Source organism: Pholis gunnellus, assembly GCF_910591455.1.
Source record: "Pholis gunnellus genome assembly, chromosome: 2".
NCBI classification, from domain to species: domain Eukaryota; kingdom Metazoa; phylum Chordata; class Actinopteri; order Perciformes; family Pholidae; genus Pholis; species Pholis gunnellus.
In genome coordinates this window covers 22,610,653-22,622,856 of record NC_136536.1, presented here as the reverse complement: position 1 = coordinate 22,622,856, position 12,204 = coordinate 22,610,653, and the positions used below count along the sequence as shown (strand labels likewise).

Below are 12,204 nucleotides of genomic sequence, written 5' to 3'. Positions count from 1 at the left end.
CCGGTTTTCCCGTCTGTCTTCCCTGTCCTGCTGGAATTTCCTCCCTCGTCTCTGTTCTGCTCTGTGGATCCCCTGCCGATTCCTGTATGGTCTACATTTGGTTTGTTTTGTTCATTAAAATTACTCTCTTCATACTACTCTGCCTGGTCTGCGCTTGAGTCCTCCACCATGCCCCGCGACAGTTTTCACTGTTAATTCACCATCTCTATTACATGTTGATGCCTCCATGACCAAGTTAAGCAGATGAGACTGAGGACAACTATGTAGAAGAAAAGATGTTCACTTTGCCTAATATGTAGCTTGACAGAGTTCTCCATGTGTGCCCTGGTGTTCTCATGTTTCCTTACCTCCTCCTCCCTCACTCCCTAACTGTCCGTGATGGATCTGTCCCCGTTGTTTTAAAAAGCTGGCCTGTAGAGACTTCTACTGACGAGAACGCGTAGTTTGGGGCCAAACTGAATCTATTTGAGGACGCTGATTGGTTAAATTGTATGTCACTCATTTATATCTTTAATCATCAATTGGCTAAACTGCTTCGTAGACCCGCCTCTTTTGGGCAGATTCTCGATGGCCCCAGCGCTGCTGAGACATGCAGACAGGCGGAGAGGACGAAAAGCATATATTTGGATATTAGATGGGCAATATTTCTATTACTTGTATTTGAAATACGTATTTCAATTACATATGAGTATTTTGTAATTTGTATTTGATAGGGACGATAAAAAATCTAACGTAATTTGTAACAAAATACTTCAGAGTGGAGTGATTTTGTATTTAAAATACTCAAAATATTTTCTCCACGAATCAAAAAACAGTTCATGAGTTCAGTCTTCAGATCTTCAAGTTCAACGGATTGTCTGTCGAGCTAAATATTGTATCTGAGTGTGACAGATGTCAACTAGCTTGATGTATAACTTATGTCTGGGTCTGGCTACATAGCCTATTGTATATACATGGTGATGGTTATAATATCAAGCTAGTGATCGATGCTAACATGCTAATGACGCTAGCATGCTGTCTAGGCTAGTGCGTGTTTAGCAAGTTAACTTATCAGTCGAGTAGCTAGCTATAGGAAGAGGGAGATAGGGAGCTTGTATGTCATATGTGATGAATATTTTCTTGTTGATACAAAGCCAAAGTTTATGGGTTGTTAAGTCCCATTAATAAATATATATATACATAATCAATCAAGTTGTCTTTTAATAGCTTTGCTAAATTACACTGACATTCTGTGACTGTTCTTCCTTTTTGTGGGGTTCACCAGAGCTTTGTGTACATTATATAGCCCAAACCTGAATGCTCTGCTATACCAAATTGTGAGAAAACGGAAAATCCAGAAAAAAAGTATTCCATATTTTAAATACAAAATACATGTATTGTATTTTGTTACATTTTCTGGCACCAGTATTTAGCATTTTACTTTAATAGATTTATTTGAGGGGTATTTTGTATCAAAATACATTTTGATATATTTTTGCCCATCTCTGTTACATTCCATATTTGTTTTGTGGCTCAAGGAGGGGCCATGCCCCTCTATTGGCCAGCCGCCACTGCTCATATGTTCAGAGACCGTGACGATCATTAAAAGCCGCAAAGTGAAGCTCCATATGAGACAAAAGTACCCACTCACATCTGAAATGAAGGGACAGAAAAATAAACCTTAGAGCCCAATATGATCAGAATCCTAACACATGAGTTCACTGACCAACAATGATGTTAATAGAGAGAAATAGAGCTGAAACAAGTGGTTTAAATAACCACAGATATAACGTATAAGTCCCTGCACATACATTTCTCTTATTAGAAGATGAGAAGAATATAATATCGTGGATTTGTTGGTTGACAGTTACTTCACCCTGAATAAACTGAATTTAAAGCAGCAAGGCAAAGACCATTCAGTTAGGCCTTTTTCTTAAATGAAGTACTTTAAGATAAACATTTTTCAAAAGCTTTCTGTTATGTAATTTATTCTTTAATCCTTATTTTATCTGACAATAAATATTGTTGAGATATTATTCAATAGAACTTTCTTTATTTGATTTGACAGTCAGTTGTTGACTACACATGTATTGATACAACTGTTGGGCTACTTCAATGTGTATGGCACTAAATCATAAACATAACTGTCATGTTCTAGACCTTTGCTTGAGGAAATTATCTCTAACTGGACCTGTTGAATTTTAATTGACTACCCCTGATGTAAAATAACGATATACTTTATGATTTGCACAAAGATGAGGATGAAAGAATCCTCCACTGTAAATCCCGGTGAAATATGTTCTAAATGTGAACGTTTAATCCTTAAATAATCAGTGAAACAACTTTCACTTTTGAACCACTTCTAAATATCTTTTCATCGGTGACTGAAGTCGTTTATTAAACGTCTTTTCAACGGAAAAAATGCTCGCTGGGTAGCGTCTGAGTCACAATGGGTTCGTTCCAGCCTGCTTGCATCAATGTACATATCACAATGGTCACTGAGCTCAGTCTACCCAAGTTCAGTTGTGAGGCACAATGTATCCAAGTCTGATCTCTGCCTCCAAACGCGCATCCGCGCCCCTCCTCGCCATCCTCCACCGGAACAGGCTGTGCATCGCCCGCCTCATCTCCGCGTTTCTCAGCCCGTAGACCACCGGGTTGATGAGCGGTGGCACTAAAAGCATTACCAACAACGACATGTGGAGCACGACCGCCGTGTCCGAGGGGATAGGTTCCCGCAGCGCCACCATGGCCGCGGTGCCCTCCACCTCCCACAGCGCGTCCGAGGCGACTTTGAGCAGCAGCGGTAGGAGCTGCAGGAGAAGCATCCCGCAGTAGAACAACACGGTCCTGCGCGCTTTGTTGTTGACCGTGGGGAACGGCATCATCGCGTTGCACGCGTCCTGGTACATCCTCAGGTAGGAGAACGCGTTGACCAGGAGGCAGACCAGCAGCGTGATGGAGCCCACACATTTGCGAAAGACGGCAGAGGCACGGGGGAAGCCCATGTGTTGCTCCACCATGTCCGGCTCGCACAGTAGCCCACGGGTGACCTGCTCATTATTTTGCCCTGTCCCCATGTGCAACAACATCACGTTGATGGTGCCGAGGGAGATGGAGTAGATCCAGATGAGGGCCAAGGCCAGCCGCCGGCGCATCTGAGTGAGGATGACCAAGTAGTGGATGGCGTGGCACACGTACACGTAGCGCTCCAGTGCCATGCTCGTGATGGTGAGAAGGCTGGAGAAGATGCTGACGGTCCCCACAAAGTACTGGACGTTACACCAGGCACTGAAGGCCATCGTCCGGCGTAGGACGAGTGAGTGGATGACCGCCGGGCCGAAAGTGACGGTCTGCAAGAGGTCGCTCAGAATCAGGTTCTTAAAGAAAGCAACGCGCGGCTCCCAGGAGAGGTCCTCTGACCGCCCGAGTCCAAACAGGGTGAGTCCGTTAACCAGAAACGAGAAGAGAGTCAGCAACACGAAAATCCATACCAGCGCCGGGACTGCCTGGTCATGGGGCAGTATGGATCGAAAGAGGCAGCCGGCTGGGTCCAGCCGCTCGGTTACGCGCGGCTCGGTTAGGTTCTCCTCGCTGAACCAGTAGCACTGTCCGGTGGGGTTGTGCGCCCCCGCGGCTGTCAACATAGGTGCTGTTTGCATTTTGAGCTGAGTGACATGTGTTGTTCAAATCATGCTCTTCCTCGACCCCTGTACACACAGTAATCCCTATACGTACAAAAAGTCCACCCTTCTCCGTTACTTGTATGTACATAATCTTAATTGCCATAGGTGTTTAATAGAGTGCGCTGCAGATGTGGAACCACATGGAGCGTCTCAACGCCCTCTTACACACCTGTATGGTTGCTGACGAATGAATGGATTAGTTCATTGGATACCAAGAGGAGGAACGTGTTCTGTGTCCATGCAAGAAAGAGCACATCAAAAAAAAATCATGTCCAGTTATATTTCTCAAACAATATTACACATTTCCTAAATTCAATATATGTTTGTTTTTTAATTCCTCAATTTGGAGTGACCACTGATTGGTGAAATCACAGATTACCTTCATGTCTGGTGCCAACTCTACAATTTATTTTCCCTTCAGAAATTCCGTTGATGATCTAATTCCTTTGTTTGCATTCTGCATTCCGGCTCACTGCCTATAATACACCTCAACGACTTTATAATTCATGTTGATAATAAACAATGTTATTAGTGACAGCTGTGCATGACAGGTAAATACGTCCACCATAAGATTAATGAAGGATCTCACATAAATACATAAATAGGAAAATAAGGTAAAAGTCCTGCATTCAGAACCTTACTCAAGTATGTTATTATCAGCAAAATGTATTTTCTCCGTGCAGTAAATTATTAGTGTTTTACTATTATACCGGATGTTTCAGGATATTATTGCTGCATTAACGTGTATGCTGCATGTTTTTAACTCCTTTATTTACCATTCGTTCTGTAATCTATAGCAATGCATCATATTTTATAATATCAAATGTTAGTGTCAGTAAAGTAGGCCTACATTATTTAGCTCTGAGATGTAGTCGAGTAAATAGTATATAACTCTGACGTGGAGTAAAAAGTACTTATTTAACTCTGACATGTAGTCGAGTAAAAAATACTTATTTAACTCTGACATGTAATGGAGTAAAAAGTACTTATTTAACTCTGACATGTAGTGGAGTAAAAAGTACTTATTTATCTCTGACATGTAGTGGAGTAAAAAGTACTTATTTAACTCTGACATGTAGTGGAGTAAAAAGTACTTATTTAACTCTGACATGTAGTGGAGTAAAAAGTACTTATTTAACTCTGACATGTAGTGGAGTAAAACGTACTTATTTATCTCTGACATGTAGTGGAGTAAAAAGTACTTATTTATCTCTGACATGTAGTGGAGTAAAACGTACTTATTTATCTCTGACATGTAGTGGAGTAAAAAGTACTTATTTAACTCTGACATGTAGTGGAGTAAAAAGTACTTATTTAACTCTGACATGTAGTGGAGTAAAAAGTACTTATTTATCTCTGACATGTAATGGAGTAAAAAGTACTTATTTAACTCTGACATGTAGTGGAGTAAAAAGTACTTATTTAACTCTGACATGTAGTGGAGTAAAAAGTACTTATTTATCTCTGACATGTAGTGGAGTAAAAAGTACTTATTTAACTCTGACATGTAGTGGAGTAAAAAGTACTTATTTATCTCTGACATGTAATGGAGTAAAAAGTACTTATTTAACTCTGACATGTAATGGAGTAAAAAGTACTTATTTAACTCTGACATGTAGTGGAGTAAAAAGTACTTATTTAACTCTGACATGTAGTGGAGTAAAAAGTACTTATTTAACTCTGACATGTAGTGGAGTAAAAAGTACTTATTTAACTCTGACATGTAGTGGAGTAAAAAGTACTTATTTAACTCTGACATGTAGTGGAGTAAAAAGTACTTATTTAACTCTGACATGTAGTGGAGTAAAAAGTACTTATTTAACTCTGACATGTAGTGGAGTAAAAAGTACTTATTTATCTCTGACATGTAGTGGAGTAAAAAGTACTTATTTATCTCTGACATGAATTGAAAATCCCCTTTATACCGCCACCTTGCGTCCGTGGCAGAGTGATATCCGACCAATCCAAAGACGAGAATTGTAATTACATTGAGTGACACAATGGTGACTGGGTTCCACCACTTACTGTCAAAAAGATAAAATCACTCTTGAGCGAGCAGGTGAAAGCTTTGCGAGCAGAAGAACAGTGATAGAAGTCGTCCACCAGGAGAGCTCCTCGCCCTCAAAGCATGGTTTTCTCCTCGCGGGCTTCAATTTTGATGTGACAGCACTCTCATGAGTAATTTGGTGTGCGGCTGTTTGAGTTGCACGTGCAGGACCTTTAAACACGCGCGCACATTTGTGCTTGCGGATTTTGCCATTGATTTGCCTTCACAGTTACTTCGTTAATGAACCGGGAACTGGCTAACAGCATTTAACACTTGGATGACGCTTCACCGTGCCATGGAGTGCTGAGAAAAATTCAGACTAGCACAACTATAATTTGTAGAGGGTAATTTGTATTACATCTAATCATTTAATGGGCAGTAACAAATACCAATTGCACCAGGACACCTATTGAGTATGTCGATTTTTTTATATAACAGTAAAAACAGTATACTAAGACAGTTATTCTGAAATTCGGGACATACTCGTGGTTGTCGTGATTACCTTCTGTGCGTAAACTTTCCATTTCATAGACCCAACATGTATTTGTACATCTTTAATCTGACGAGGACAAAACACAGAGGCCAACTGAAAATGAAAAATAATATTGAAGATATAAAAACATACAGATCAAAGACAAGCACATGACTATGATCTTAATTAGAATTGTAGACCTCTATTTCGATCTTGGCTCAACATCATTCAGTGGCTTTATTTCAGCTACTTTAACAATGTGGCAAATCAAAACACAGTCACTGAAATTATGTTAAAACCTTCAGGATATATTTTAAAAAATTCCTTTTAAACTACATTCTGCAGCTGCTCCACGATCCTGCTCCCTCAGAAATATACATTTCCAACATTATAGGAGTTATATTCCATCAGTTACAGTTGACATCTACTGCGTGCACAAAGGCACAGCGTTACAAATTATAATAAAATATATATTTTTTATTCAGAGTGTGAAAAGCTGTTCAAAGAAATAAGTAACATATTATTATCCAACCTGGATTTGGATTCTGACATACAGTAAACCTTCAATACGGACTGAATTAATGAGGAAATAAACCAGCGTCTCTGGCTCTGTAGGAGTCACAGCTTTTTATAAAGAAAACCTGCCAGCAGGTTAGGTTCACAGAGTCAGTTACCATGGCAATTGACCCAGAGTTTAAATTACAGCGCCTTCTGTTTCCCTCAACTCAGGGTTAACTCACTGAACCTGCTGTGTGGAACAGGGCCCTGGGGTTGTTTTTTTCTTCTGACTCATGAAAACATCATCCTTTGACCAAGTGACCAAAAGGGTCAGACTGACCCCCGGTGTTGAAGAACGGTAAATGCAGTGCAGAGGTTAGCGCGTCTTCTCTGCCACCAAGACAGTATCAGACTATACCACAACAAGTCCAAAAACAAAACCCAATTTAAATGATTTTAAAAATCAGATTTTTAAACCTTTGTGCCTGTCCCACAGATGACATAAAGAGGGGTTACACTGACTGTAATCCTGCGGGCTTATTTCTTTCTTTATCCAGAAAAGTTTTTTCATTTAATGTGTAATAACAACAACAAAAAGAAGATCCCCTGGCGGGCTGAAAGGTACTTTACAACAACAGACTGAGTTTCTCAGAGTTCACAAGGTACGTCTGAGTGCACCAAGAAGTCCCTGTCAGCACAATCGCCTTACTCTCTCTAACCCAATACACAGTTGAACTGGAAACACACACACACACACCCACACACACTTGTGTGTCACTGCACAACTTTGCACCTGATGCACAGCCGATTCTTTATGGAGCAGCAACAACTGATCATATACCTTTTGCAATGTCGATAAATGTTGAACATCTACCGGCGCTATCTAGAAATGGAAATAGTGTCAACACAGAAAAACTTGTCTGGTCAACTCTCACTGAAGAGGACGTCTTAGTCTATTCTGCTCGTACAGACCAATCCTTCAGTAATATTCATCTAGAGATGCAGCTGTATGTACTTCCATTAATTGTAAGGATGTGGTGCATAGGAGAGGTCTCTGCTTCATGTACAATGATGTAGTAAGTGCTCTGTGTAAAGACAGTCAGCCCATACCACAATCATAAAAATAAGTCCCATAACATCAAACCTGGTTGGAACGAGTAGCTGAGTATTGTGCTGAAGCCTGTGAAGCTTTCACATCATGGGCTATAGCTGGTAGACCCAGACAAGGGCGAGTGCTTGAGTACAAGAAGCTCACTTATGCAAGATATAAGTATGCCATTCACTTCATTTGCAAAAATAATCAATCCATGAGGGCTGATTCCATGGCCAAGAAGCTGCCAAGCAACAATGTTGTTGGTTTTTGGAAAGAAGTGAGCGCTATTAGCTGTAAAACATCTTTACCATGCACTGTTGATGGAATTTCAGGAACAGACAACATTGCTGAGTTATGGCGACAGCATTATAGCACCTTATTCAACTGTATCAAAAGTGATTTGTATAAGGTGGACAATTTTGAGAGTAAGAAGTCAATGGCAATTACGTCATATGAGGTGCACCAAGCTATAAATAAACGGTCCGAAGGCAAAGCAAGTGGTTTAGAGTTAGACCATATCACTGCTGAACACCTTAAATATGCTAGTCTGAGGTTAGCTCCTCTCCTCGCTATTTGTTTTACTGGCTTCATGATTCACGGCTCGTTACCAGACTCAATGCTGTCTGTTCTCTTAGTGCCAGTCATTCAAAACAAAGCTGGTAAAGTATGTAGCCTAGATAATTACAGGCCCATTGCTTTGGCCAGCGTACTGTCAAAAGTCCTAGAAAGAATCCTGCTGGACAGAATATATGAGTTTAACACCTCCACAGATAACCAGTTCGGCTTTAAATTGTCAACAAATACAGAGGTCAAAACTCATCAAGTGTGTTTTATTGATGCCTCCAAAGCTTTTGATCGTGTTAATCGTAAGCCAAAGAGGAGTCCCCACATACATTGTGAGAATTCTGGCTTACTGGTATGCGCATCAGACTATACATGTAAAACCAGTCCCAGCTGTGGTGACATTGGTACAGCTGTCTCTTTGTAAGGCATTGCTAGGCCTATGTACTTTTATTGTTTGTGTATGTCATTGTATGTGTTTGTCTATCTGGACCCTGAGTCTGAAATAAAGTGTATCTATCTATCTATCTATCTATCTATCTATCTATCTATCTATCTATCTATCTATCTATCTATCTATCTATCTATCTATCTATCTATCTATCTATCTATCTATCTATCTATCACAATTCAGTCGTACATGGGTTAAGGGTGTGAGACCCCCCACTGCTTTTCAGGTTGTAGTGGGTAAAACCACTGGGTATTTAAACCCCAACAATATTTTTCTGTATTCATATTTGCAAATAAATGTTTTGCAATTTGCATAATGAATACTGCTGGACATTGTACGCTTTTAAAAGACACCCAGAAGCACCCTCTTCAACATTTAACATGGTTTGACTTAAAATGACGTGGTTATTGGCATAGAGGAGCTGGAAGGGTGAGTGTGAGTGACGGGACAGAAGAAGGGCAGCGAGAGGCACAAGAAGAGAAGGAGGGATCAGGATGAAGGGATAGAAGGCCGGAGGGGGAGGAGTGATGGCATACCCCCAGCCTTATATAGGGTGTGTTTGTCTGCATGGTTCAGCTGCTCCCCCAGAGAATGTCCAGGAATAGAAGGGGGTATAGAGGAGAATAAGGTGGAAAGAGGAGGGGAACAAAGAAAGAGATCAAAGAATAAAAGGAGGACAAGAGATTTCCCTCTCTGCAAACCAAAGTCACCTCACACTTCAAAACGTTGTTTTTCTCTAACCTAACCAGAGAAAAGTCTCGAGCCGGGCAGAGCATCAGCTGGTGCTGTCAGTCAATGAAGGCGGTGACATAAGTTGGACGGCATGGAAGCTGAACTCACACTGTGGCCCTAAGGGGGAAGGCAGGGGCGACGACAGAGAGGGGTGAGAGGAGGCTAAGATGGAAAGAGGAGATGGTGAGGATTAAAACGTGGAGAATAGTGGAAGGGTGTTTAAAAAAAAACACCCTTCTACACGAGGGGCAGGAATAAAAGGTGTGGAGAGTGATGGATATAATAGGACAAGGGAGAAAAGAGGAGGGGAGGGGAAAGCAAGTGAACAGGAGAGCAAGTGTGTTAGAATCTAAATGCTGAGAGCAGGTTAACCCCACTGCTGCTTTCATTTGTAATATCTTAATGACTGATTAATTGGTTGGTTTTTTTTTGTTATAGCAGACTGAAATGTTAGAGACCAGATTATTCATATCTGCTCAAATAATTGCTACACATGTTGTAAATAAAATAAATAATGCATTTAATGCCTTATACAACACAACACTACTTTGCCCCATATTACGCAGAAATGAGGACAAATAAAATAAAAAGTATCCCTTAACTATTCAACACTAAAAACAAAAAATCCATGCTAACGGCTTTGTAGAATAGACCAGCTATAGTATAGAATGCTTCTATTCGCCTCGCTCACATTGTACAACCACATTTGCTCCTAAAATGGTACATTTAACGTTCCACACCGCACACACACACACACACCTCTCCCATACAGATAAATAATAGTAATTAAAAGAAAGATAAAAAGTAGTATCGAGCAACTATTGCACGTTATAAAGATATTATTGAACGTATTATTGCACATTCCCTTATTTAAATGCTATTCCAGCTTGAGTGCTGAGTTTTGGAGTGCTCTGATGATGCTACACAATGACAATGCTAACATAATGTTTAGCGGTTCCTGCTTGCCACAGTGACCATCTTTAGTTGCCATCAATGTCGCCCTGACAGCCAAATGTGCTCCCCAAGAGATTAGTAATGCAGTTTTAAAAAATCCGAGATCACTATTAACTTTTGAGTAGTTGACTGCTTTGTTCTCAGGGTCCTACAGCTTAAAGCAAGTTAGATTTAAGACTTTTAAAAACGTTTTTAAAGCCAAAGAACATGAAGCGACATCAATTACTCAGGGCATTGAACAATATTCTTAACATTAGCTACTAACTTGACACTCGTCACACAGGAGAAACAAAACTAGCTATGTTTTTTAAAAGCTACTAGAGGGCTAACATTAGCGTGGCTAGTGAATGTAAACATGAACTAGCTGAAGTTGCTTAAAGCAAGATAAACTGGATACCAGCTTGGTGAAATAATGCATATTTGATTTGCTAAGTTTTATTTTACCTTCACTGTGTAGAGAGCTCTGGAGGTCCACAACAAATCCTCTGACACAGACAAAATGGCGGAGTGTTTAACAGTCTTTGACTGTTGTTGAGCCATTTGAGCCCAGCCTGTTCCCAGGAGGCAAGTGACCTAGATAACCTTAAACAATTGAAAATGTTAAACAAAAAAATAAATACAATGCGAGCAAAGTAAATAACATTATTAGTTATTTAACATTAACAGTCATATTAGTAGTTCACACCATAGATTTTATTTCATTTAGTGTAGCTAATCTGTTCCTTTAGCAAGTGCAGCGGTAACAGTCAAGCTGTGTAACTGTAGCGCCGCTTATTGGAGAGAGAGGAAAAACAAGAGAATAGTAGATGGGACAGGCGACAGAGAAGCCGAAAACAAAAGAAACCAAGTAAATTTGTGGAGTTTGTTTTCCATTTATGGAAGATTTTGTGTTCACCTTCTGTCCAAGTTGCTGGATTCTGTTTTCGGTTGAGTTTTAAACACGGCTTTGGTGAGTTAAACCTATTTTTCTGTGTCAATTAGCATGCTACTTGAGCTGAATGTGCAGCCGAAATTGCCAGTAGCTAAGCTAAGACAGTGTGAATATGTGTTATTCTTTCTCTTTTCGTCTTTATATTCTGTGTTTTTTTCAGTTTTTGAAGCTACATTCGACAGGCACTGTCAAGTTTATTAGTAAAATTAGTCAAATGAGGTGAATGGCGCCTACATTTTATTTTCGGGTGTGGTTCAAAGTCATTTAACCATTAACCGATATTTAGGCTATTGTTGTCCTCGCCTCATATTGCTACAAAATATGTATGGCTGAAATATTGTATGTATTTTGTATTGTTGTACAACAGGCCACGTTTTATTGTGAGGTTTGTTTGGTGTTTGCATTTTTTGTTGCTGATGTTTATATTACTTGTGATGCATATTTTAAATTAGCATGACAGGAATCCACTACTGTTTTTGTTTTGTTTTGTTTGTCATGTGTTTGTTGTTTTGAATTGTAATTTATTTTCCAATTATTTTGTCTGAATTGATAATGCAAATATGACTGTAAATACTAACGAGAAAGTCGTACTAAACTCTTCAATAGGCCTAACTAAGTTAAAATGAGAACTTAGAACTGAGTCAACTGAAAGAGAGTGTTGAAAATGATAAATTTGTACCCAAGTAGGTTTAAATCAAATCAAAGTGAGATGAAATAGTGAAAAATACTGGTTTTCTGATATTTAGTTTCGGTTTCATGAAATTGTGTCATTTGTTACCAATTGATGTGTATGTCCACTA

General features: G+C 39.8%; 1 protein-coding gene across 1 annotated transcript; it reads right to left on the bottom strand.

Moving 5' to 3' along the window:
• Positions 1-2,498: 2,498 nt before the first annotated feature.
• On the bottom strand, positions 2,499-3,626 carry LOC306708967 (olfactory receptor 14I1; the record flags this gene model as incomplete). The annotated part of the gene is made up of 1 exon (XM_079176950.1): positions 2,499-3,626. One exon carries the CDS (start codon positions 3,624-3,626, stop codon positions 2,499-2,501), a length of 1,128 nt encoding a protein of 375 aa, XP_079033076.1.
• Between the last annotated feature and the right edge of the window lie 8,578 nt (positions 3,627-12,204).